Source organism: Colletotrichum phormii (assembly GCF_030913505.1).
Source record: "Colletotrichum phormii strain CBS 102054 chromosome Unknown BDP81scaffold_28, whole genome shotgun sequence".
Taxonomy (NCBI): domain Eukaryota; kingdom Fungi; phylum Ascomycota; class Sordariomycetes; order Glomerellales; family Glomerellaceae; genus Colletotrichum; species Colletotrichum phormii.
Genome location: NW_026851470.1, coordinates 258,169 through 283,659, shown reverse-complemented (window position 1 = coordinate 283,659; position 25,491 = coordinate 258,169). Strand labels below are relative to the sequence as shown.

At 51.8% G+C, this 25,491-nt stretch overlaps 9 protein-coding genes across 9 annotated transcripts; 5 read left to right on the top strand and 4 right to left on the bottom strand.

Annotated features, from left to right (window-relative positions):
- Nucleotides 1-443: 443 nt before the first annotated feature.
- On the top strand, nucleotides 444-2,166 carry BDP81DRAFT_503328 (uncharacterized protein; the record flags this gene model as incomplete). Its single annotated transcript, XM_060595591.1, has 3 exons — nucleotides 444-1,345; nucleotides 1,403-1,441; nucleotides 1,505-2,166. The coding sequence occupies 3 exons, from the start codon at nucleotides 444-446 to the stop codon at nucleotides 2,109-2,111; spliced, it is 1,548 nt and encodes a 515-aa protein (XP_060439587.1). The 3' UTR covers nucleotides 2,112-2,166.
- A 1,386-nt stretch (nucleotides 2,167-3,552) lies between these two features.
- Nucleotides 3,553-4,701, bottom strand: BDP81DRAFT_331787 (uncharacterized protein; the record flags this gene model as incomplete). Its single annotated transcript, XM_060585535.1, has 1 exon — nucleotides 3,553-4,701. The coding sequence occupies one exon, from the start codon at nucleotides 4,699-4,701 to the stop codon at nucleotides 3,553-3,555; it is 1,149 nt and encodes a 382-aa protein (XP_060439586.1).
- Nucleotides 4,702-5,811: 1,110 nt separating this feature from the next.
- BDP81DRAFT_439135 (ceramidase) lies at nucleotides 5,812-7,597 on the top strand. The gene is made up of 4 exons (XM_060591378.1): nucleotides 5,812-6,170; nucleotides 6,258-6,444; nucleotides 6,503-6,956; nucleotides 7,008-7,597. Exons 1-4 carry the CDS (start codon nucleotides 6,081-6,083, stop codon nucleotides 7,189-7,191), a joined length of 915 nt encoding a protein of 304 aa, XP_060439585.1. The 5' UTR covers nucleotides 5,812-6,080; the 3' UTR covers nucleotides 7,192-7,597.
- A 663-nt stretch (nucleotides 7,598-8,260) lies between these two features.
- BDP81DRAFT_331875 (uncharacterized protein) lies at nucleotides 8,261-9,888 on the top strand (the record flags this gene model as incomplete). Its single annotated transcript, XM_060585542.1, has 5 exons — nucleotides 8,261-8,429; nucleotides 8,546-8,972; nucleotides 9,033-9,150; nucleotides 9,210-9,259; nucleotides 9,318-9,888. 5 exons carry the CDS (start codon nucleotides 8,261-8,263, stop codon nucleotides 9,886-9,888), a joined length of 1,335 nt encoding a protein of 444 aa, XP_060439584.1.
- Nucleotides 9,889-10,146: 258 nt separating this feature from the next.
- BDP81DRAFT_331862 (uncharacterized protein) lies at nucleotides 10,147-10,884 on the bottom strand (the record flags this gene model as incomplete). The annotated part of the gene is made up of 1 exon (XM_060585541.1): nucleotides 10,147-10,884. The coding sequence occupies one exon, from the start codon at nucleotides 10,882-10,884 to the stop codon at nucleotides 10,147-10,149; it is 738 nt and encodes a 245-aa protein (XP_060439583.1).
- Nucleotides 10,885-11,518: 634 nt separating this feature from the next.
- Nucleotides 11,519-12,415, bottom strand: BDP81DRAFT_331612 (uncharacterized protein; the record flags this gene model as incomplete). The annotated part of the gene is made up of 1 exon (XM_060585523.1): nucleotides 11,519-12,415. The coding sequence occupies one exon, from the start codon at nucleotides 12,413-12,415 to the stop codon at nucleotides 11,519-11,521; it is 897 nt and encodes a 298-aa protein (XP_060439582.1).
- A 1,805-nt stretch (nucleotides 12,416-14,220) lies between these two features.
- On the top strand, nucleotides 14,221-15,835 carry BDP81DRAFT_454382 (fasciclin domain-containing protein; the record flags this gene model as incomplete). Its single annotated transcript, XM_060592934.1, has 3 exons — nucleotides 14,221-14,355; nucleotides 14,561-14,605; nucleotides 14,777-15,835. The coding sequence occupies 3 exons, from the start codon at nucleotides 14,221-14,223 to the stop codon at nucleotides 15,833-15,835; spliced, it is 1,239 nt and encodes a 412-aa protein (XP_060439581.1).
- A 2,236-nt stretch (nucleotides 15,836-18,071) lies between these two features.
- Nucleotides 18,072-20,671, top strand: BDP81DRAFT_399275 (peptidase S41 family protein; the record flags this gene model as incomplete). The annotated part of the gene is made up of 4 exons (XM_060588559.1): nucleotides 18,072-18,279; nucleotides 18,441-18,836; nucleotides 18,896-19,602; nucleotides 19,655-20,671. 4 exons carry the CDS (start codon nucleotides 18,072-18,074, stop codon nucleotides 20,669-20,671), a joined length of 2,328 nt encoding a protein of 775 aa, XP_060439580.1.
- Nucleotides 20,672-22,012: 1,341 nt separating this feature from the next.
- BDP81DRAFT_399274 (uncharacterized protein) lies at nucleotides 22,013-22,658 on the bottom strand (the record flags this gene model as incomplete). Its single annotated transcript, XM_060588558.1, has 2 exons — nucleotides 22,013-22,330; nucleotides 22,443-22,658. The coding sequence occupies 2 exons, from the start codon at nucleotides 22,656-22,658 to the stop codon at nucleotides 22,013-22,015; spliced, it is 534 nt and encodes a 177-aa protein (XP_060439579.1).
- Between the last annotated feature and the right edge of the window lie 2,833 nt (nucleotides 22,659-25,491).

Sequence of the window (25,491 nt, the reverse complement as noted above, 5' to 3'; positions counted from 1 at the left end):
GAGAAGAACAGGATGGGCAAGGAGCCCTGCCTAATTGAGGGGGACCTCACTGCTGCGCGTGCTCGAAGCTGCAGCTAAAATTGCGCGGCTACCGATTGCGCCTATCATTGAACAGAGACAAGATGGAGTTTCATGTTATCTTTTGGGGTTGGCTGGGCCGTTGGCTGCAGTGCTGGTCATGTACGCTTACGGCGTGGGCTACCGTATCCGCCGACCTTCTTTTCCTCTCCACGGTAGGTAGGTAATCACATCTCTCTAGAGACACCTTTCTCCGTTACGCTAAACGAAGCCTTGGTGCTCATGGTCATGCCACCTAAACTTAAAAGTAAGCATACTTACTTCTTTGAAAGACCGGCTTTCTGCTATGTACGTTCAGGGTCAATCTAACAAGGTCGCAAACGCTATCAGCTTCGGAATAGAGGCACAAACGCTCCCCCATCATCATGGACCCCAAATCGCAAGCGAGCAGAACCTCCCGTCATACTGTTCTTAGCGGAGCCACGCTTTACGACCACGACGAAGAAGCAGACGAAGAGGCGACTAGTCCGCCAAAAGAGCCCTCTTACGACAAGAAGCAAAGAAAAGTCGCTCGAGACATCCACTCACTCAAAAGAAGAATGCCCTGGAATCTTCTGGGAGGGAAACTATCATCACCACTGCGTCATTCGACCACCGATGGAGACCGGAACTGGAGGCCTTACTCCGAGCCTCCCGTAGACGCCGCCAGTCATCAAACCCACAGCGGTCTCCATACAAGACTTGAAGAAAATACACATCGAGAATCAATGGCGCAGGCCAAAAGAGGTGATAAGATGCCTCGAAAACCAAAAAGTTCAAATTATGTCGCTTTCGTCGAAAACTACAATGAACCCAATCAGTCTTCAATGTCTGATGATGAGACACCATCAGATTCATCCTCGAACAGCCTCCATCCGAGTGATGCGGCTTCCGCACAACTGCAATTGACGACCATGGAATTCAGCCAAATCTCTAACCATACCAAGCACAGCCGCAGCATCAACGTTCGGATCGATCCCCGGTATCCTCAGGACGTTACAATCCACTCAGAGCTTAACGCTACTGACGATCTGGAAGAAGATCTGGAACAATACTCAAGACTTGTGACCCTGGGGCGATTCAAGGCTGCTCAGACACAATTCGACCGTCGTCTGTTGCATTTTGTTGACAATCCTTACGTGTTGGATCAGTACTGCGCAGGTCTTCGGGCAGCGTGTGATTTTCATGCACTCTCTCAAGTTGAGCAGAAGTTTGCACTGGAAATCCGTCCTGGAACCCTCCGAACAAGTATTTATATGCATTTGGATCAAGCGAGAAGTTACTGTGGGTATGAATTATCCAAGAGAATCGCCCAGAATGGGTGGGTGTGTATGAATGTATGCAGACTATATGGCAACATTGGCCTCGGCTGGACTCAACGGAAGTAAGTGCATGCGAGGATATGGATCCACTGAGATTAACAAAAATCTAACTTGACCAAGCTCAGTGTAGCGATTGCTGCAATGTTTCAACGCGGCTTTCCCAACCCTTACCGACATCATGAACTCGCTCAAGTCTACCTGCACTTAAGAGACGAGGGCAGAATTTGGGAGTTCAGAAATCTACTGGCAAATCTCCTGCATTCCTATCGGTATTGCGTTTCCGGGGCTCTTGGTATTTTACTTGCAGACAATGGGGAGGAAACCGATGAGCGTCTGATTAAAATGGTCGAAAGAATCGAAGACGATTGGGGGACAACCACGCCAAACGAAGAATCATCATTTGCTCTACTGGACATATTCACGACACTAACCCTTTCCTCTATGAATGCGCGCACGAATCCTACTACGGTCAAAACAATTTTTGAATTTTCCCAGAGTCATGCTCTGGAGGTCGTTGGAATACAATCAACCAATACGAAAACTCGACCATATCTTCGTTGGATCATAGCGAAAGTCTTGCTAGAACAATATGTTGATCCGAAGATCACCGGAGTTTTTGCCCTTGCGTCTCATATTAGAAAAATACGGGGATTACAGCATGTGTTGGATGTAAACCTGCCCTTGAGTGGCATGGTTACTGTCGGATTGGAAGTCCAATTCGACCGCGGATAAGGGCAAGAGCATGGGCCACCTCGAGGTGGTACAACTAGACCGCGACTACCCAACCAACCTACGTTTGGAATCTCCCTTTTACACATTACGCAGAATCAATCAATACAGAGATATTGATACTTCGTCACCCCCAGGACCCTACGGTTCGAACCAACTTCCCTGTGATAGGGATACCAACAGTTACATACGCACCTCTTGATGACGAATCACCCAATTGGCATCCGGACCCGTCTACGACGCTTGGGCACGATGGAGCTCTTCGAACCGTCCTCGGAGTTGCGGAAGAGCTGGGAGATGGTCCACTACAAGCGACTTGCCTTCAACTACTCATCTATCAATGTTCTCAACCAAAGCTCCTGCTAGATAAGCTCGGTGACTTGTGGCACTGAATGGGATCGCCAAAGCACTACCTCCTAACACGTCTATACTGTTACATAACATATTCTCTCACGACCCGCGAAGTCCGCGCGGGCATCCGGCAGGAGATTATCCTCGCTGGTGAAACTTCAACTGAAGGACCAGTATCACATACGCGAGCCATGGTATTGAGAGCCCTCTCAATAAGTCAGGAAGAAAAGGACTTGTATATGAGAAGAGCGATATTAGCCGGCCCGTACCTCTTTAACCATTTGTATCCTACGCCAATGGCAATAGGCAATGGAAGACCTGGATTGGCGCAACCCCCCCAACTTGTTTTCGCCCAGCCCCAAGACTTTACTCGACATCCTGTTTTCCAAAGAAGCGAGAGGAGTTTTGCTGAACAGAAGGAACGGGTCAACAGTTTGACATCCAGAGATGCTGGCAAGATAATAGACGACAGCGGTGGCAAGCAATCAAATTCTTCCGAAACGAAGCCAACAAGTCGGAAGCCTGAAAATGAGCTAATTGAAGAGCAGCGACAGAGATTGAAAGAGCGTTTCAGGCCTTCAAGAACTGGAGATAGAGTCAGAGAGGCAAAAGGGAAGCAAGTGGAAACGAAGTCCAAGACTCACCCACATGATCGAACGTCAGCAGCAGCACAGGATTGAAACTGTTGGATCTCTGAGCAGTCGGCAGAAAGGGTGGATCTGGAAGGCGGTATGGGCACTTACAAACGGCCCTTCACTTACATACCACTTCTGAGGAATCGTGGGCTCTGCCCACAACCTCCTCCTTCCACCTCCATACGCAGCAATAATAGACCATTATTGACACTTCGTTCCAACCGTACGGTTGCCCTGCTGACGTGTATACCAACAGAAACAGTACGAAGATGTTGAAAGTTTCACGAAGTGAATCTACGCGGATCACTTTGCTGGACGAAGTCATCACCTTTTTGACCAAGATGGTGTACTAAAAGAACAAACACCTATTCTTGGATAAGTCCACGACAATCAGAAGGATTCGAGTTCACATACACATCTGGCCGAGAACCTTTCGATCTGTAAAAGTAGCAGCTATCTCAAGTCTCAAATGCCCCTGAACTAGCTGTGCTTCTGTGATATATCTTGCCACCGTGTTCCAAGACCTCTGTTGGCTGGGTCAACTCGATAGAATCATTCCTCGGAAATAGTCCTTTTCTTTCACCGAGGATATCTCGTAGCCAGAAAAGCTCGTACATGAGGATGAACCTGCTCACCATCGCCGATGCCATGTAACGAGCCATGATCTTGAGGCTATCCGTTGCAGAAATGAAAACAAGACTGGAAAACAACATACTTCCGTAAATAAGATGGCATGTACCAAGTAGAGACGTGAAATATGACAAGGCCATTGAAAAATATGTTTCGTCTTCATCAATAACTGCTTTAGTCCAATCCTTGTCGCCTATAGGTGTGAATTGTCGCAGGAGTACTTGCTTGATATATTCACGTCGAGTCATACCTCTGGTGATACGTGTTCGAGCCCACACGCTAGCAGCCGCGGAGACGTGGGAGCTGATGCCAATGATACTCCAGAGGAACTCCAGATAAGTAAGCTGGGGCGCAAGCATACTGACAACCATAACCCCTAGCTGATTGCAAAGTGTATACGTGTTGATAATGGCCGCAATCGCAGCAAGGAATTCGATCGCGAGAGCAACCCTTCTAAGCGGTACGGATGATCTTTTGGTGCGTAATCGGTAGCGCCGAGACTTAACCAACTTCATCGGGTTCATGTATTCGAATGATCGGATAGGGTGGATGGCGGGCGATCCAGCAGCAACGAGTAAGGCGATGAGTGGTCTCTGGCCGATAACGCAGAGCGTCGAGGTCTCTTCCACGCTATTTCCGATTGTGGCAAGGATTGTTGGCATGAGACCGAGGACAACTGCGGCGGCTGCCATGTTGCTCATGATGAACTCGGATGTGTTGCCCAGGATGCAATTTGCCACAGGTTGGGCGAGCCTGTTTGTGTTGCCGCCTCCGGTGAACCAGTCGATGGTGGCATTTTCTCTCGGTATCGTCAAGTACCTCTCGTACTCGGCAGAACAGTTGCCCTCGACGATGGCTTCGAAGGTGGGTCCGAATTCGGGATACCAGCTTTTGAACTGGTCTTTGGCAACGTATACTGCGAGGCACGGCCAGCAGAGAAAGGTAACCAGTACGAAGAAAAGGAAGAATGAAGGCATCTTCAGCATCGAGAAAAGCGGTGCAGCATTAACGTTGGAGCCGACAGTCGGAAATTGTCAACTATCTTGCTAACATGGAATAATGTACGATTATGACATGAACTTGATAGCGAGAAAGAAACGCTCCAGAACTTCATGAAAGCTAGGATGTACCGGGGCTTTTACCTGTCACATAAGATACTGCAGCCTTGGGCCTGGGGAGAGAAACCTAACAACGCCCATGTTGAACAGCCGGACAGCATCCTGTATGTCATCACCTCTTGACAGATCATACAAGAACGCAAGACATGGAGCTGGACGAGAATGTCAACTTTCGAGCCACCTTCTTTTCTGGGAAGCACCCAGGAGGTAGGTCAGAGAGCGTCAATCTTCCGACAAGTAAGCAGCCTCAGGAGGCGAGAGCCTCGACACCCGAGAGTCAAGTGGTGTTCTCGTATGTATTCCTCCCAGTGGGCATGCTCACTTTGTCATCATCCAGTGGTACCAAGACATGCACTCGAAGTTGCGGAGGCTACACAACTGAAGCCACATTCAGCATGGCTGATTACTGGAGTGATTGGAGCCGACCAAGCTTATGGAGAGCGGCAATGGGCCTCTAGAAGGGTGTGTGAGAGACAGAGAGACTGGGACTATATGACTCTGTACGTACTCAGAGCAGAATTTCCAAGCTGAAGGGCTCGGTCGTCGGGTACGTTGACCAAATAACTACTTTATGCAAAGGCAAAGTCGAAACTGACTCGTCCTGTATTCGGTAGAATATAATCATAAAAACTCATCTTGGCTGAACTTATGCAAGTCAGTCTCTGCATAGATTTATGAGTGGGACCTTGCTGTCTAGCTTCCAGTGGGATTAAGTTGTGCATTCCGAAGGAATGGTTTTCGGGACCATTTGGGCAGATAAATCTATCTTAATTCAGCCGGGGCGAATACCCACTCCACCTACTTAGACCTTCACGGATTAACACCCAGTCGATTACTCAGCTCGGTATCGGTACGAACGGCAACTCTGCAACTTGCCGGATATCCATACTGTGGCTTCAGGCTCGCCCTTTTTAAGAAACAGCCAGACACACTTAGACTTTTCACCAATCCACGAAATAATCCTTAGCAACTCCCATTCCGCCTTTCGCTCCACTCAATGCAAACCACCGGCATGTTCATGAGTTTTCCACTGTTCCGGCGTGTAACATTTCAACATAGACAATTCGACCACGACAGCTTCTAAGAAACAGCGTGATCAAAGTGCAGCTTTGCGCTGTAGCCGTGCTCACACCTAGCTCTCAGGGAATGCGATCAAAGTCTCACGGAAAAGTCTACGGTGTTCAGCTTACTTTGTCCGCCACCGTCTCTCCGTTTCTACAGCCTCATACCAAGCCGGAATGCCTTTTCCGTTGCCATCACTACCCTACCCACCCTCCAGGGACGGGTTCTGGAACCCTGTGACAGCAACCATCAACTGGTGCGAGGAGGTAGGCATGTTGCGCGATATTTCAAGAAGATCTACAAAGACTTCTACCATCTAATCGAATTTTACTGATATTGACCGAGGTTTCCAGGACTACTATGTCACATCATACGTGGCTGAGTTTGTTAACACCTTTACCAATGCGATATTCGTCTACCTGGCATTAGTTGGAATCTCCAGCTGTATTCGGAACAACCATCCACGAGTATTTCTGGTGGCATACGTCGGATACATGACCATCGGTATCGCAAGCGTGGTCTACCATACCTCCTTGAAATGTTCGTTGCTTCTGGAATCCTTGACAATGTCGTGTTACAGTACTAAAACTTGAAAAAGACTGGATGCAGCTGTTTGATGAGCTATCAATGATATACACCACATGTATCCTCTTCTATGCGGTATTTTCCCACGGGAAGTCCTCATCTGGCCAGGCTCTTCTGGGCACTTTTGTTACTAGCTTGGCCATTTTCATCACCGTGTACTACCACTATCTCGGGGATCCCGTCTTCCACCAAGTCATGTTTGGAATCCTCACAGCTACCGTTGTCTTCCGAAGCATGTATATCATGGAGAAGATACTCCGGCCCAAGTCCACACCTCAGAGCAAGGCTGAGATTCTTGACACGCAGCTCCTCAAGAAGATGTGGACATTGATCACTTGCGGTCTTGTAGCCATAGCCATTGGATTTCTAGCTTGGAACCTCGACAACATGCTCTGCTCACAACTTCGACAATGGCGACGAGAGCTCGGACTTCCTTGGGGCATTCTCCTCGAGGGCCATGGATGGTGGTGAGTGTGGGCTCACGTCGGATACAAGAAAGAAGCTGACAAGCGAGCTAGGCACTTATTCACCGGGATTGCATGCTATATCAACGTGACTTACGGCGTCTGGCTGCGCTATTGCAGAGACGGGAAGAAGGAAGAAGTTGTCTTGGCGTGGCCCTCGATGTTTGGTTCCATTCCCACCGTTGAACGAGTGCAGCATGGAGGATATCCGTCGAAGCTCCTCTTGAAAACGGAGTAATCTGGAGTACAACAACCGATTGGAAGAGGCTTTTTAATGCCAATGAATCTGCCGGATAAAGCGGCACATTGATGCCGGCGAAGGCTTCATTCGTGTGTCACAGTGTCTGTACTTCCCCTGAGGCTCTCAACTCGAAGGAATAGGGGCCACTAATTAGACGTCAGTGGGAATGTGTTGGACAATAAAGCGGCTGAGAAATATTGCCTGCCGTGACACCACCTGGCCATCGCATCGAAGCCATGTACGACAATAAAGGGCTTGGACGAAAAGAGGGAGCCACTCAAAATATACAGAGGCTTGGTCGATGTAGGTATGGCTGTTTAGGTGGGTGGGTGTCCCACATTGTGACCATACGACAACTTAGTTCCTAATTGCGCCGTTCAGGTGGCGTTTCGCACAAACACACATTTGATCGTCCACGTGGTGTGGTCTCTTATCTTCTTTCCATTTCAGAGGTACAAGACCAATGTTCTCTGGTATAGAGCCGCGCTTCGCTTTAACTAAGAATAGAAACCCAAAGAATTCGAGAGGAAATCCATTGCTGAGATGAGTGCGCCCAGCGAATGAGCTGCGGCGCTGAAGCGCGCATCCTTTTCGCCAAGTGTCGTACAGACTGGAACCAACTATCCAACATCAAGACACTTGACAATCCAGCCAATCAGCTACTGTTTAGTAACATGCAGCTGATCATTGTTCACAGTGCTTCAATAGGTACTGAACCACTGATCAAGGGCGGTACTGAGCCCTTTGATATCTCCAGTCTCAATGCGTGCGGTTACACAGCATCAAGCTGCCACGCCAGCCAACGGCCCCCGCGGGCCGAGGAGCTCTTGGAAAACTCGACTATCTGGTCTTTGTTTTCTCTCGGGCGGAAAGAAGGGCTCCCTCATACCTGTAGTCGCAAAGTTTCCTCTGCAGTCCCCTATTAGACAGTTGTGGAAGCTGTTGAGCGACGCAACATGGTTCCACGCAGTTAGGACGCAACCGAAGCACCTGATTCCTAACACAAGGTCCTGTCAAGGAATTCAGAGCGGCAACTTTACCTGGGCAAATAAGGTCCGCCGCAGGTATGGTCGGCCTATGTTTTGTCGCATTTCGCTGGCAAAGTATCTTGGCTTTACTATCAAGCGTTTCCCTTTCTACCGCACTATCCATCCCGGATGGGAGCAATACGCACGACTCTTCACTCCCTTCTCGCGAGGCCGAGAGAATAGTGCCAGAATATGTCACTCGTCATGGTAGGAGAACATCCCAATTACCTTTGAAGGCTTGCTCGTTTCGAAAGGTTCCTGGAGTTTGGAACTGGCAAGATACCAGGCCGATACATATACTGACCTACCCGTATTTATAACAGCGCCGTTGGTATGGCTTCACTCTGACGACCCATTCCGGCCGGCAGACATACTCGGACATGTACGCCATACGACGCCGATGGTGCATATGGAGCCTATCAAGGGACTGCCAGAACTTAATCTCGACAATCTGGCGATGCTAAACGACTATTGGAACAACGGTCCAGTTTCGCTGACTGCAAACGGCGACATCACCAGTCTTCCCACTTGGCTCTTAGGAGAGACACCAGACGAGTCCGGCAAGCTCCATAATGCCACCTCTTGCGTTGTAATCACCGTTGATAGGGGTTCAGGAGATCTGGATGCCTTTTACTTCTACTTCTACTCGTATGATCAAGGGGCAAACATTACTCAAGTTCTTCCGCCTATGAATGGATTGATAGAAGACACTGAGCATGGAATGCACTTTGGTGATCATGTTGGCGACTGGTCAGCTTCATATTTGGATCCGTATCAACAACATTGCCTTCACTGACATTTCGTGGACAGGGAGCACAACATGATTCGATTTTACGACGGGAAACCTACCGGTATTTACTACAGCCAACACTCCTCAGGCTCTGCCTACAAGTGGGATGACAAGGCTCTATCCGTGGAGGATGGACGGGTATGTCGCGTCCCTGGTTTGTTGGTCAGATCCGACCAAGCATCTAACGATGTCTTTAGCCTGTCGTTTACAGCGCATGGGGTTCTCACGCAAATTGGGCATCTCCTGGGTGAGTACGCTATGTTGTTCAATCCGTTGACACCGCACTAACAACATCGTTCGTCTAGTGACCACGTCCACGATTCGGTTCTGCTCGACTACTGTGACGCAGGTCAAATTTGGGATCCCGTATCGTCAGCATATTACTACAAATTCGATCCCGAAACATCGCTTCTGACGAGTATCTTTCCCGTTGGCAAGGAAGTCTCCAACAATCTTACATCCTTCTTATACTATTCAGGGATATGGGGAGACTTTCAATACCCCGACGATCATCCACGCCAGAAAATCGTACCGTACTTCGGTCTGAAACGCTACGTCTCCGGCCCAACGGGGCCGACAACGAAGCAGCTCGTCAGAAAAGGGCTCTTCCCCGACCATCCAGAAAGGAAGAATCTCTTGCAGTGGGGGGTTGGCGTCTTCATGTCGCTATATCCATGCTGTTTTCGGGGCTGGAGAGCTTGGATCTCGGGCCTCGCCTTCATCGGGTTATTGGTCTGCCTTGTACTCGGAATCAAACGCTCTTTGAAATGGCTGAGGACACGGAAAGAGGGGTATAAGAAGATCAGCAACGAAGAAAGCATACCATTGCGTGAATTGGATTATCTAGATGATAGAAGTTTACACCACCGCGACTAAGGGCGAAACTTTGGAGTGCCCCCGTCGTGGCACAAACTGGGGATGGCTAGGGTGACAATATTAGGTAAGAATAGGATTAGCGCCGGGGATATGAGACCTCAAACGACCTACTTTGTAATATTATTAGATTGGGTCTTCCGTACATGCCGGCAAGTTAGGTAACAGGTATAGAACTGCTGCTTTCCATCTTTATGGATTATTCTGTTCTTTCTTTAATTTGAATGTCTTTCTATCCCATTAGACTCCTTCCCGTTGAGGTTACATCATCTGCTGGCGATACACATCCAACTCTATAACCGACGACACCCTCGAGATCTTCCCGTCCTCCAACTGATAGATGACATGCTCATGAAACTCGACTTCATTGCCATTGGGCTTCGCGCCTCCCCACTCCTTCATAGGAGTCCCCGTGAACTCGAGTCTCGCCGCAATCTGCTGCGTCTCATCATCCGCGACCATTTCGTCGATCTCAAAGTACAGGTCATCTATTGCATCTTGGCTCTCGCTGATGAGGGGTATGTACTCTGCGATGGAAAACTTGCGGTCGTTGTGGATCAACTCTGGTTGACAGAATTGGGCGAAATCTCGTGTCATTGTCTTGTCGTTGATGCACTTGATATATCTCTGATAAAACGCCTTCATCTCTTGTACTGACATTGTAGATGATGGTTGACTCGCCGGCGGTGGCGAGGGCGTCGTGGGAACCGTTGAGACTTCCCGACTAAAAACCGCGTCCTCGTCCCGTAATGAACGCCACCCGAGGAGGGAATCGTTCATAAATTCAGCAAAGACGATTTCTGCGTACTCAAAGACTGTGCCAGAGTCTCGCAGTGTCGTTCTGTTGATGAGACGAGCGGCAAGGTTTGAGGAGAATCCATCAACGAGAATCGTGTCGATCTTGACCACGTTGGTGCTGTTTGTCCCAAAGGGCCGGTTTAGGCGATGTGCAAAATCGCCAGTGAGGCAATCTTCTCCGTTGAATCCGATGCATCTCATGTGAAGGAGGAATTCCAGGCCGGCCTCGTTGCCCGCGTTGCCCGCGTTGCAGTTGTCGATGATTTTGCGGAAGGTTTCCTCGGTCTCCTTCTCGGACGTTGACATGGCTGCGGTGATACCTTGTTACGTTCTTTTGGTAACGACCTGTGAAATGGAGAATACGACGAGATGGTGCAAAGAGAAAGACGATTGCCATTTGCTTGATGAGATTGGAAGCACGCCCTTGATAGACATGGTGATTACCTAAGGTCAGTATGATTGTCTTGCTCTGCTGCGGGGTTGATGCTGGCAGGGTCCAGCTCCGGAAACGGCTTTAGGATCAGTGGGGTCGACGGCCCGGCGAACGATTCGGCTGCTCCCGGCCTTCACCGAACAATCGGGTGACAGCCGGGCCTCGTCTGTGTGACTGATGCTTCCACAGCCTCGTGGTAGGATGTCTGCTAGATTGCATAATGTTCAATGTCGCAATTACCTTGGCACTGCTTGAGTGCCTGCTGTAAGCGCTCAATAAGAAGATGATACTCCATATCGCAGCGAATGGGGAAGTCATTGTGCTCTAAGCAGGTCATGCATTGATAGGGGGTATATGTAAACGCAAAGACAGATCTATCCTTATCTGAGTCCGTCATCAAGATCATGAGCCCTCAGTGCCCTCAATGTGAGTATACCAAGTCCACAACGCAGTCGCGACTGTAACAATCTCCCACTTCTCGCCCAACTCCCCCGTCAGCCCCGACCCAGCAAACGAGAACTTCAGCCCCTTCGTTAAGCTCTTGTAATTCGTCGCCAGGAGAGCAACAATCTCATGTCCATCGCTCGTGAATCCAGCTTCCCTCTCTCGCCTACTTCCCCCAGCGCCCTCGGCAACTTCATTCAACCTGACCAACTTCCACCCATACGTGCCTCCGTGAGCAAGCTCAGAGACCTCCCCGCCCCGACTGCCCCTCCACTGAAACCTCTCCGTCCTCGCCTCCCCCCCTCCCGTCTCTTTCCCCCCAACTGTCATTGAAAACACGCGCGCGGAACTCTGGTCCAGACTCCACGGCAACCCGCTAATCTCCGTCTTAAACCCGGTTGTCTCGCCGCGTTCTTCCCGGAGCGGGATTGCAATCGTCGCAGGCGTCTGAGCCTTCGCGGCCCACGATTTGCCGATCGTCGCGAGTACGGGGTGCTCGTTTGAGGGCCCGTCGTGGAGGATGATTTCTCGCTTCTTGGTGCGCCAGCCCGCGTGCGGCGAGGCTGCGAAGAGCTTCTCCTCGTTGGAGGGGCCGAGGATGAAGGTTCGCGTGAAGGCCCATTGGAAGTAGCAGTTTAGCGAGGGCGGAAACTTGTGTGTTGCGGCTGTGAGGGTAGTCGATGATGAGGGCCCGGCTTCTACGTGGAGATTGTCTAATAGGTTGCCATATTCTGGTAGGGCGTCTTGCGCGGCATTCGGCACGGCTTCTTCGTAAGATGGAGGAGGTGCTCCCAGACTAGTGTCCGCGGCAGAGGAGTACACCGGTTCTTTTTGCTTTTCTGAAGGGTAGGACATTGTTGATCTGGATGTCATGAAGTGTAGCGTAAAGATGGAAATTTGGCATGTCTAGAGACGAGCAGAGTCATATGCCTTTGTAGGTCTATCCTCGCCGTAGGCAACGAGAATAGGTAAGCAAAAACTGGGAACCCAAAGTCCCAAACAACGGGTCGTTTGCTCGATTGCATCACCAACCGTGGCTGTGGACATGAAGAAGCCTATCACGATCATCATCGCCAGCTGCCGTAAGCGGCGCTTGTCGCTGCTAAGCCACCATCACATCGCCCCTATTTAGCAAGGGAACCCACCGAAGCTGACAACCGGGACCCACGCGGCAGGTGCAGTGCCGGGGAACGGGGTCGGGTCCGCCGATAAAGCGGGGCCGACAATTGTAGAACTCGGAGAAGGTAGAAAGTTGCCTAGAATATCGCAAAGGACGGTAGCATCCGCAGAACCGGTAACTTTTCGTCGTGAACCCGGTCGTGGCCGATTCCAGTCACCTTTTGTTGCAGCCTGATATGCAATCATCAATCAGATGCAGGGTATGGGCTTGGCAGCTGAGCCGTGCCGCCGATTTGCGCCCCCTGGTCTTTGAACAGTTTCGAGGCCCCGAAAATACCTCGAACACACCCAGGGCCTGACGGATAGCCTGGTGATCTGGTTGTGGTTCTTACTCAGAACATCCTGGTTGACAGCTCAAACATCCAGGTCATGGCTTTGGGAGTCAACTGTGTACTATCGACCATTATACTTCAAGGGGACCGAGTAATTGGATTGACGGAGTTCCCTCATCCATAATTTGCTTTGGACATGAACTGCCCACATTCCGCCCGCACAATGAAGATCTCCCGCGCCGTTCCAAGCCCATCATTCAGGCACAGACTCGTAGTGGCATCCAGCTCGGCTTAATCTTGCGTGCCATTCGGCTGGTCTCATTGGAAGTTCTGAACGAATGACCTTTCCCCAGAGCCTAGAGGACCCCAGACACCCCGGTTCGTCTACAGACGCGCGATGCACCCTCTTGGTCCTAGTCCAGGCACAAGAACATGACGCTAAAAGCTGACCAGCGTGGCAGCGCAGCAAACGAATGCGCCGCCGTTCCCTCTTTGGCCATCTCTCTCAGGCTCTCAGCCCTTCAAGTTTAATTGCACCTGTCCACGCCGCGTCCAAAGCTTCCTTTCATCACCTTTCACCACGTTTTCCCACGATTCTGCAAAGTCGCGAGAGTTCACGCCATCCCCGGATTGGCTACACTTTGAACTAGTCAGCTCCTTGAAGCCAATTTCGACCCGGGGAAAGAGCTGAGAAGCTTAGAAAGTTATGAAGCTGGTGTTTGATTGCTCGAAAGTGGTGTCAGGGTCGCGCTGAACGAAGCCACGAAATGTCCGCCAGCGAAAGGGCCGCGATCATCTTGCCATGCTGCATTGCGACCCTGTGCCGTTGCTTCAACCAGGGGGTCCAGGCCCGCGTCGCCGCCTAGATGCGGGATGCGTGATTGCGAATTGGGAAGGTTGAGAAGAGAATGAAGAGTTGACTAGTTGCCCTTCAAAATGTCATCTGCATCCTGTCCAACGCTCGGAGGTTTCTGTCAGACCTTCTTTTTTTTCTTTCATCTATTGATCCATTGATTTCGCAAACACTCGTTTACCGACATTTGTGTGTGCTCTTTGCTAGATGTGCCGAGCACGAAATAGACGCTTATGACTGCACCGCCATCGCCTCTTTTCTAAATAAATATCCTTCAGATTCTCAGCCTTTGATCTTCTACTCGAAGACTCCGGATTCAAGTCCCTCTCAGACAAGCACGCGAAACGTTTCCGACGATGAGGCCATCAACAAACGCCCTTTGGGCTACCGTCGCATTGGTAGTGTCAGGCATACCCACAGTCGCACCCCAGAGTTTAGAAGAAGTACTCAGCAAACAAGCAAACCTGACAACGTTCCGTGAACTGGTCAAGGTAAGAAGAGATGTGAATAGTACAACGCTCAGATCTTCAACACACCTTCGTCCGCGGGTCCACGTCCGAGACATATGTCTCTTGCGCGTTGCATGCGCAACAACGATCGGACCTCGGTGCCTTGGCGAACTTGTGATGTAGACTCTAGACTTGATTGTACCTCATTCGCATTCAGTGCAATCACAGCTGACAACTCTCGGCGCAGGACCACGCAGACATCTTCTCGAAGTTGCCCAAATCCGGCGTTACGGTAAGCTTTGCCCTTTCTCGCTCTCATGTCTCATTTTCAGATCATTCAGAAGAAAGACTTTTGATGCAATCCATCCGTATGGAACATGGCACTTCAGCAACGCGTAGACGTCAAGAAGCCTTGACTGTAATGCATAACGCAAGCAAAGACCAGACTGACAAAAGATGCTAGATCCTCGCCCCCAGTGACTCAGCATACCTCAAAGGCCAAGGCTGGGACACAGACAAGGACGCCATCGCCATCGCCCTGCAATACGGCATCATCGACACCAAAGTCGGCTTCAACGCCTTCTCCCCAGGCCACTCGAGCATCCTCTCCACCCTCCTCACCGACACGCGCTTCTCCAACGTGACGGGCGGCCAAACCGTCCTCGTCACAAAACAGCCCAACGACGATGTGGTCATCACATCGGGCGTCGCATCCCGAACAACAGTCCTCGAGACTGACGTCCCCTTTGATGGCGGTTTCGTGCAGATCATCGACAGCCTCATGGTCACGCCCGCGCGCCTCGAGACGACCGCCCGCGACGCCTACCAGGACCTGACGGCATTTCTCGGCGCGCTGTACACCGCAGACCTCGTAGCCGACTTCGCCGAGACGCCGAACGTTACTATTTTCGCGCCGAGAAACGCTGCCTTTCAGCAGGTTGCCGGCACACTTTCGGGTATGAGTAAGGAGGCGCTGCGCCGCGTATTGCAGTACCACTTGGTACCCTCGCGGGTGGCGCAAGCTTCCTCATTGACGAACGGGACCAAGTTTGCGACTGCTGCTAGCGGGAACAAGAGCTTGGATATCACGTTATTCAGCAACGACATCTTTGTCAACTCGGCGCGGCTCATCCAGACGAACATCCTGATTGCCAACGGCGTGGTGCAGATGATTGACGCGGTACTCAACGTAGACGCGCCCAACGTTGCCCCGAATGTGACGGCCGTTTCACAGTCGCCCGTGTTCACGGTCACGGGGACGGTAGAGACGGGGACTACAGCGCCGACGCCGTTTGTTTCAGCTCTGCCTTGCACGACCAGCTGTCCGGTATCCGGCGGCGGAAACGGTAACGGGGCCGGGAGGACGGCGACGGGCGGGGTAGCACCTCCCAGCTCTAGCACGGGAGGCGTCGCCGCGGCGCGGTGCACTGGTCCAGGTCTAGTAGGCGTTGCTGCTGCGGGGGCTGGATTGAGTTTGGCCATGGGAATACTGGGAATGGAGGCCTTGGGTGTCATCGTCTGAGGCGGGCTGGCTTCAGAGAGAGAGAGAGAGACAGAGAGAGGGGGGGATGAAGGACGCATTGCATGGATGGACAGGGAAGGGATAAGGTACGGCCGACGTCAAAACGGACGGTAAGATAGTTCGGGCGAGGGGGCGGCAAGTGGAAGAGGAGGGAGAAGGAGGGGAGTTTACTGGTGTGTTTTACCGGTCCGCGGAAGAGACGGCTGAGGCGGTGTTTGGACTTTGGGACTCTGGACAGAGTGGCGGATGCTGAGATACCCGTGCTTGATTTGAGTGAGGGAGCGAGCGTTCGAGAGGCTCGCCAAGCTCGTTTGTTGATTACTTGGCTGTCTGTCTCCTGACTAACAAGAGTTATTTGTCGTTCTCGTACCTAGCGATGAATTATCGAATTGGCTTTTGATTATCCGCATTCCACGGTTTCCGTATACCGCGGGGCTGACCATAGAATTTGGATAAGAAAGTGAAGCTTCGATCGACAAACATCCCGCTTGGCGTACATGATCGGTTCCCCGGTCGCTACCTTATCATACGATGCATCTAGAGTTTCGCCGGCTTACCCTTTTTTAACGAAGCTTTAGTTGGGGGAAAGAGGGGTTGTTGATCAACAGAAAGGAGTCAAGTGAATAAGGCAAGCGGAAATGGTAAAACCATCGTGACCAGATTTGGGTCAGGGACATGACTTTTTCATCGTTCTGTTAAGAACTGCCCGCCTCAGCTTGGCTTGGGACTCTTATCCGTGCGCGTTGATTCTCCTTCTTCACAGGCTTCCGCGCAGAAGACAGAGTCCCTGGGGTAAGTGGGTGGACAATGGACCGGACGGGCCATTTCAAATCGAGTATGGCCGTGGGGGGTCCCCTTATTCTGTTTTAATCCACGGAGCGAAAGGTGAGTTTAAAGGTGTTTAGGGCTGTTTACTGGCTTGGAGGACCCGTGGGGTTCGACCCGAGCTAGCGCCGGGCGTCACCGAGACAGATGGATCATGGTCAAGGTCCATGGTCCAGGAGACAAGCACGCGAGTCGGGTTCCTTGCCTGTATGCAACACAAGATCTGGCTTTGCCCAGAGTCAGTGGTTGAGCGTGACTGGTGCGGAATGTGTTTCCTCCGGTGGGATCTGCTACAGCAGGGTAGGGCTGCCAAGAATCTCGCCAAGGGTGAGGCGACGAGAAGCTTGACCGGCGGCGGGGGGATGGGAGTGGCCGGGCTGATACGGATGTGATGTGAGTATCTTGGGACAAGGACATTGAGGCTTTGGACTCTGGAGGGATGAAAGAGGGTGGGATGAGGGGGGGGAGCACGGGAGGAATGGAAGAGACGGAGGAAAGGCACCGAAAAGAGGCCACAGCACAAAACACAGTAGATCTGCTCAGTCTTCAAGCCTCAGACGCCCAGCCCGGTAGATAGCCGGCGCGAGTATCACTCATCGATATCTTGTGTCATGTGTGTTGTCGAGGATGGCCTGTCTTGGAACTTCAGACAGAGACAGAATTCTCCCGATTTGCACCGAAACGTCAACCCAATCAACCGCCAAGCAACAAGACGGCCCTTCTGAAATGTCGCCGCACTCTAGCTGTATAGCCTCGGGAGGGGCCTGCACTAAGCCTCTTCTGTATTTACCTTGGTGCACAGATCTGGCCTATTCCTAAGTTGTAAGAGGGTCGTAGAGGGGGGTGACCTTGCATGATGTCCGAGTTTAAATCTTGCAGCGTCGGGCCCCCCAGGATGCGCGGATGCTTATCTGAAGATGTGAGGGTTGTCTTGTTTCATGATGGCTTCATGATTTGGGAGCACAAACTTGGGACGTGTGTGGGCATGGGGGTAACAGCGCGCCGCAAGAGACACAGAACGCCCGCCGCCAAGGGAATAACGAGAGCGAATGAGCGAGACCCGGCCTATTTCGCGAGTTACCTTTCGACCACGGAAACTGGTCCAGAAGGCAAAGGAGAGAAGAGGACAATGCAACTCTTAAAACACCATATACTCGTCGATCCCGCCGGCGCCTTTCATGTGTGAGCCTTCTTTTCAGGCTTCGGCGAATTGATTCCAGCCCCATTATTTCCCTTCCTTTCAGTGCCCGTCTCGGTCTCGAGACTTTGAGCTGGCCTCGCCGATAGCTGTGCTATCCGTTTTTTTTCAATTTCTTTTAAGAAGAGTTAGAGGGCGCGTTTGAAGTAGACGAGGAAGAGAGTCGTACAGAGAGAGAAAAAAGGGAAGAAGACCTCGCGAGATACGATCAAGATGAGATTCACTTGGTGGACTTTGGCCTCGGCCGCCGTTGTGTTGGCGGCGCCGGCTCCCCAGGCCCCGGGACAAACGCCAACTCCCACGAGCAGCGGAACACCGACAACGCCCAGCGCTCCCAATGGAACGGTTCCTAGCGGCAACGGTCAAGCATGCGCTCAGATTCAGCCCAAGGTCCAACAATTCCTCATGGCGAGCCCGAAAGGTACGTTAGTGGAAGAGCTTGTTATGTTGGGGTGGAAGATGGCAGCTATTACGGCGGGGAACGCTAGAGGTTCTCCAAGATCCTCTGAAAAAAATGTTGGACGTCATGGTGTAAAGCGAAGCAAAACAAAATCCGCTAACAAAAGTCTACTCCAACAACAGCAACACCCCAAGTCCCGGCTCAATTGGCCTTTGACTGCCTCCAGACGGTGCCGAACAAGAAAGGCCCGGCCAAGGACCTCATCAAGAGTTTGAAGGCCTATGTCCAATGGCAGTCTACGCTGTCATGGCTCAAGAACCCGCCGGCGTCGTACATGCTGCCGCCTACCGATATCGAGGGCGGTCTTGACGAGATTGAGAAGAAGTCAGAGGCCGGCTCGTACACGAGCGAGTACGAGTTCCAGCTTGCTGTTTTCCAGCTGATTGCTTCGGCTCACGACGGTCACTTTGCCTTCCGCGGCGATGTGTTCAAGGGCTTCAGCTTCCGCAACAACCTCGCTGCCGATATTGTGTCGGTCTCGCGTGATGGTGTTGAAGTGCCTAAGCTGTATCATCTTGGTGAGTCCCAGAGTTACCCATTGGAATTCGTTTGGTCAGATACTGACATCCCATAACAGCCCAGCTTGATGGCAACTCCACCGCCCCCGCCATTGTCAGGATCAACGGCAGAGATGCCGCCACCATGATCTCGGACCTGAACCTCAAGTTCAGCGGTTACCAGGACCCCGACTCGCAATGGAACGCCAACTTCAAGTCGTACGCCTCAAAGGAGAGCTTCATCGTTGTCGCCGCCTCCCTCGCCTTCCAGGGTCCCAAGGTGACAATCACCTACGACAACGGCGAGGAGCGCTCCGAGGACAGCTTCGCCCTCATCCGCACCGGCGCAAACTTCACTGGCGTCAACAGCGGCGAGGACTACTACAACAAGTTCTGCAATCCCGACATGCCCGCCAAGCCTCAGCCGTCGCAGCCCGGCATGAAGCCCAACCAGACGACGCCGACCCCGCCAAAGACTTCTGGCCCGCCGTCGCCGCCTAACCCGACGATCGAGGGATATCCCTTCCCGATTGTCCGTGACAGCGGTGCCAACACCACTTCTGGTTACTTCCTGAACGGAACTGGGTACGAGGACGTTGCTGTGCTTGCTGTCTCGTCTTTCGCTCCTCCCGATTCCATCGATGCCACTGAGTACTTGACCAACTTCCAAAACACCGTCGCCACGTTCTTGAACAAGAGCAAGGATGCCGGAAAGAAGCGTCTCGTCATTGATGTTGCTGCCAACGGTGGTGGTTTTGTCGTCGCTGGATACGAACTATTCGCCCAGGTATGTCACATCCGCGTATCCTCCAGCGTACAGTACTAACTCGACATGACAGCTGTTCCCTGAGGTCAACCGCTTCCAGGCCAACAACCTACGTCTGTCCGAAGGCCTTACCAACCTCGCTCGTCTCTCCGCCGCCATCCCCGCCAACTTCACGGCCACCACGCCCGAGGAGAAGGACGCCATTGAAGCCCTGAGCGGCAGCTCCATCGTCAGCAACCTGTTGCCCGGAGGTGTCTACACTCCCGATGAAGCCGCCTTCACGACCGTTGACCAGATTCTGGCCCCTGTCTCACTCAATGGAGACACCTTCACCGCATACCAGCAGGCCCCTCTCAACCAGACCGACCCCACATTCAACCTCACTGGCGTCGGCAGCAAAGCCAACCCACCCCCTCGTGTTTTTGACCCGGAGAACGTGGTCCTCTTCACCGACGGCACCTGTGGCTCAACCTGCACTATCTTCTCCTACCTGATGATCCTCCAAATGGGCATCAAGACCACCGTCATTGGCGGTCGTCCCCAGGCCGGCATCATGCAGTCCATCGCTGGTGTCGAAGGCGCCCAGGTCTTCGCCTTCAACGACATGACCACCGACGCCAAGGCCATCATCGCCCTCACCCCCAAGGATAAGAAGGAAGAGATCATGAACGGGGAGCTCGGCGAGCTGGCCAAGGGATACGCCATCAAGCGCGCGACAACACCCAAGAGTGCCGGCGCCATCAACGCTAAGAACGCGTACAGTATGTCCGATGCCCGGACGCCGCTGCAGTTCCTCTGGGAGCCGGCCAACTGCCGCATCTTCTACAGCCGCGAGATGCTCTTCAAGCCCGAGAACGCGTGGAAGCGCGTCGTCGATGCCACGTGGAGCAATCCCACGCAGTTCTGCGTTGCCGGATCCCAGGTGCCTGTCACGAAGAACGCTACGATGGATCCTCTGTTCAGGCAGAGCCAGAATAACACCGGATTGCCTGGTGCTGGCAAGAGCGCGGCTGCTGAGGGCATCTCTGGTGCTGGACTGAGACTCGCGGTACTGATCGCGACGTTTACGGTGGCGATTTTGGCCTTGTAGAGTTCCTGACGTTTTCTTTCTTACTTCCATCGAAATTACGGAAGGCAATTCGAATGGCTTAGAGACTTGATAACAGGGCCCAGGGCCGTTTCAATGGCTGAACACTTCAGCCTCGGTTCTATGACACGTCCATGACAGATTGGGGAGCCATTGTCTGGGACCACAGTAGCGGGAACGTCCGACATGCTGTTGGTGACCGCCTGTTCGGCACCAGAATCCCTGAATTGTCATAGAGTTGAGACGAAGAGGAGGAAGGTAGACCCCGATTGAACAAGCGCTGGGCTTTTCTGCTTCTGGAAATGATTTGGTAAAGTCTATTTGGAGTTCAGTTGGGCGGCAGGCGCATGGATGGGCCATATAGACTCATATCTTCCGGGATTGGATTCTGGAGAGGGATGGATGATGATGGCATTGGGGTTGTCGCACAAAAGGAAAATCTTCTTGTTTCGGTCAACAGCTGTCCCATCCTGATTCCGTACGCGAACAACCGAGTACAGTCCAACGTCGAATAACTTAGTCACTTAGTCTCAGTCTCGAATAATAGCCATCAAATCCACAACTCCCTGCTACTGTCAGACTCGACCGATGAATCATAACGCTGATACCCGATGCTGGGATAGCGTTGCCAATGATCGGTCACATCTCACAGCAGAAACGGCCTGTTCAGACTTTGAAATAGCAGGCTACTGGGATGAGAGCCACGGCACAATATGCCGGGGAAACAACCTGCGGATCACCACGGTATGATCGGCCAACGGCGATCGGCTCATGGAGTGGTGATGTGCAGTTGCCGCCAAACTTTTCACGGAGTCCGGAGACTCGGACTCTTTCCAGAAATTGGGGCAAGGTTCATTCCCCCAAAACTTTCACGACAGAGAAGAAGCACGTGTTCCAGGTCACATCGGGTCTACATTCCGTGGAAGCTTTCTTGCCATGAGACCTTGGAGTTTCATCACATGCACCTTGTACCTGATAGGCCACGGATTCTTGCTTATTATCAAGCTTAAGTAACCACGATGGCTCCTGAATTTGTCATAAACTCAGTTGCTGGGCCATTTCAAGAGCAGTCGTCAGGGTTCCCTGTCGTACTTTTCCTTCTCAAGCTATGACTTATACTTTGGCTTCACTCTGGTCTGGCGGGCGAAATGGCTCGTCCTGGTCAGACAGTAATTATCAAGCTCACCGTGTTTACTCATATCCAATTTAACATTACATATGGGACATTAGGCTGAGCCATCGCAGATCAACAAACCTACAACCCATTCAGAAAAACAAGAACAAAAGAAAAGCCACGACCAGCCAAGCTTTCTCAACAACCAAGCACTCCCATAAAGATCCAGCTCACAACGAAGACGTGAATGCAGCAAGACCCAAGGCCCATGCGCATCCGTACATCACGAAGCGGACCTTGTGCAGCCGATCCCATTTCTCGATCAGCCACCCGACCTTTTTCCTGTCCAGCTCCGACAGAGCCACTTTGTCGTCTAGGGCGATGAGGCTGTTGTTGGTGGGCATGATGACGATGAGAGTGTACGGCAAGATGCAAATGCTGCAAATCGCCGACATGATGGACAGTCTGCGGGAAACGGGTGAGTTGCCCAGGGCGAAGGCAGCCAGGTGAAGCGTTGCTGTCACGGCGGTGCCGCCGATGATGTATTTCTGGCGCAAGGCGTCAATACTAATCAGTCCTTCATGATGCTATCACGGGGCTCTGCCATCTCATCTGCTCGAGATGACAGCTTGGTGACGAGGCAAGGAGGGGATCACTCACAGAAGCTTCGTCGAAGAAGAGCCTCCATACTTTGATCTTTTGCTTGGAGCTCAAAGTGCATGCGCCAAGCTGATCTCTGATGATGGGAAGGGGCCCGGTGAGAGTCAGGCCGATGTTTCCAAAGAAGAGTGATGATGTGACGAGGAGCCCGGTACCGAGGGCGTATGTTGCTGGCGATTCCTTGCCGAAAGCGGCGAGATAAGCTGATACCGACATCTTGTCTCCGTATAGGACTGCAGTGTGCGGTATGCGGTGGAGTCGCTTTCTCGAGTTTGATATTCTGGTGAAGCACTGCTTGAGTCGTGTTCGCTCGCCGTTGAGATATTGTTTGTTGTTTGTGTGCACAGACTATGAGATCATTACGAGTTGAAGTGAAAGGGAGGCTCTGCGAATTCGACTGCAATCATGTTTCTCCTCTCCCTCCTCGGATTCCCCCCTTGGGGAGCCGGCAGCTCAATCCCTTGGGGGCGGGAATGGCGCTTATCCCGACGTGGTCTAGATGCTGACAGTGTCTTGCAGCCTCAACGCAACTTTGGGCGCACCGCCTGGACGGGCTGGACCTTCTCGCTAACTGCGTACGGTCTTAGTTGTGCGCCACGTTGCTCTAGTCTGTCAGCTTGGGCCATGGTCGTTGGTGAGAAGATTGTCCAAGATGTCCGTAGTCAACGTTTCAGACCAAATGAACTGGTCTTCAAAGACGTGAGCCTTGACTGTAGTCATGAGTCCCGGGCTGTTAAGCTTCAAGACCGCATGCTTGGCATCGTGGCTGGTCGACGAGACGACGTTGTCTACAGGATCATGAACTTCATCTTCAACATCAATGAACACGCATCTACATACTTGCACTCTGTCCGCACATAAAAGAGCATGCAACCCTGGACAACTCTGCATCCTTCCAAAACCCAAGAAACCTACCGATGGTTTAATACTCATGATCTCACGTTGAGTCCCCACATAGAGGCCATATACTTACCAGGCTTCGAGTTCAAACCTTTCATCTTCAGGTGAGTAAAGAAGTTTTCTTAATTCTTCTGTACCAATTTCTTGCGTAGAAAAACTAGTAATATTTGGCTAGTCGCGAGATAGAGCTAGAGCTATGTGCGAGGAACGGAATTTCTTACGAGATTGGCTCTACTCGGCTTCGCCCTACCGTGGGTCAATGAATGTAATTGAGTCCTTGGTGGAAGAGGAAAGATGAATCCCCCGTGAACCTTGATGTGGGTGACGTAGCTCAACTTATGAAGGAGCGTCTCGATCGCATTGTCGGATTGGAAGTCCTATTCGGCCGCGAGTAGGGGCAGAGCATGGGCCACCTCGAGGTGGTACACTTAGACCTCGACTACCCACCCAACCTCCGGTTGGAATCTCCCTTCTACTCCTTACGCAGAATCAATCAATACAGAGATATTGATACTTCGTCACCCCCAGGACCCTACGGTTCGAACCAAATTCCCTGTGAAAGGAATACCAACACGCATGCTTTCTCTTGGGGACAACTGTTGTATCCCATCGAGTGCTGCTTGACGCCATTTTTGCCAAGGGCGGGGTAGAGCCAATCAGGGGTTGTGAATCTATTGAGTTAACCAATAGGGTTATAGTACCTAAATGGCCTATATATTCTGCGTATGCCAGAGGTACCAACAATCCCCTTGAATACATAAGGGTACGTTATAGTCTAAGAAGCCCTTCCTCGTGTATCTACGCGGTTATGTAACGCTATTCCCAGATATTTTACCTAGCGTCTGGCGGGCCCTTAATACCTTTATATTACTGCAATAAGAACAAGGGGAATTAACCTTCCGTGACCCCTTTATATGGTGTCCCCATGGGATGGAGGTATTCCTTTTATCTACAGCCTGTCTAGGCCGTGACCTCTGCCGCCCTTGTGCTAATGGTCCAAACTGCTGGATAAGCTGTGCTGCAAGCAGTTGCCGCCGGCGGTAGTGGGTCTTTACCTTCTGCCACCTAGGGCTGCCCCAGAGCTGTAGTAAAAAGCTATTCACAACTACCACTTCTAGTAGAAAGTTCCAAGCAATTGACTGCCAACCTCCTCGTCGAATAAGGTGGCTGTATTGATAGTAGGACCTCATCTGGTCACTCACATCAACCCCATTCATCTTATGATTGTACTCATCGATTGCCCTAGGCACTAGAAGGTCCTTACGGACGTCTGGGCCAAACACTTGCCGGGCAGCCTTTTTAGCAGCAGTATCCCCCGCTGAGCGGCGGCGGTTGCGAATAACTTCCTGGCCGTCCTGGAAGACAGTTGACAGGAAGAGTACGAGGGCATTATCCTTCCAGGTGAATTGATTGACCTAGTTCCTAGTTAGCTGGGCTGAGCAGGGCTGGGCGGGCTGGCAGCTTACCTCCCCATCTAAAGTAGAGACACAGTGTATTTCGCCCCAGGGGATACCCCGTCCTTCAGTCTCTTTCTCAGCAACTAAGATCTCATCTATCCCACTATTCTTCCGGCAGGTACCAGAAGCTCCAATCTGTTGATTCCTCAGGGTACGAAAGAGACGTATAGAGGCGAAGAGGTTGTCAAGAAATACGTGGTAGGTTGCAGCTGGAAGTAGGGAAATAAGGGTAGTTACTACCTGCTGCGTTGGTGTCAACAGAGCCAGCTTTCCAGCAGCTAGCCCAGCAGGCCTAGCCAACCGGCCTGGGCTGGGCTGGGCAGGCTGGGCCTGGGGGACTAATGCGTATGGGCCCTTTCCATGTACGTGCCACAGCCACCGTATACAGTAGCCAGACTGGGCAAGGATCCAGATCTTATAGCCAGTTGGGATAGGTTTCGTTGGACTCGTTGTTGTCTCAAGAGATCGACCTGTAAATCGGACCATAGCCTCGTCGACTGTAAGGTCTGAACCAGGTATATAAAGAGAATCCCCAGTCTCTTGGATGTGGGCTGACCACTGGTTAACCTTCCGGTATACATCTGGCATTTGATCTTGGCCCCGGCCCCGGCCCTGGCTGGGCTGGCTAGGCTGGGCTGGCTGGCTGGGCCGGAATTCAGCAGTGTTAAATATCCGTAGTCGCTGGAGTAGTA

Bases quoted from the DNA above. Each gene is read 5' to 3' on its own strand.
- BDP81DRAFT_439135 (XM_060591378.1), top strand. From the start codon at position 6,081: ATGCCTTTTCCGTTGCCATCACTACCCTACCCACCCTCCAGGGACGGG. The intron at 6,445-6,502 runs GTTCGTTGCTTC...AACTTGAAAAAG, and splicing joins CTACCATACCTCCTTGAAAT to ACTGGATGCAGCTGTTTGAT. The intron at 6,957-7,007 runs GTGAGTGTGGGC...CAAGCGAGCTAG, and splicing joins CTCGAGGGCCATGGATGGTG to GCACTTATTCACCGGGATTG.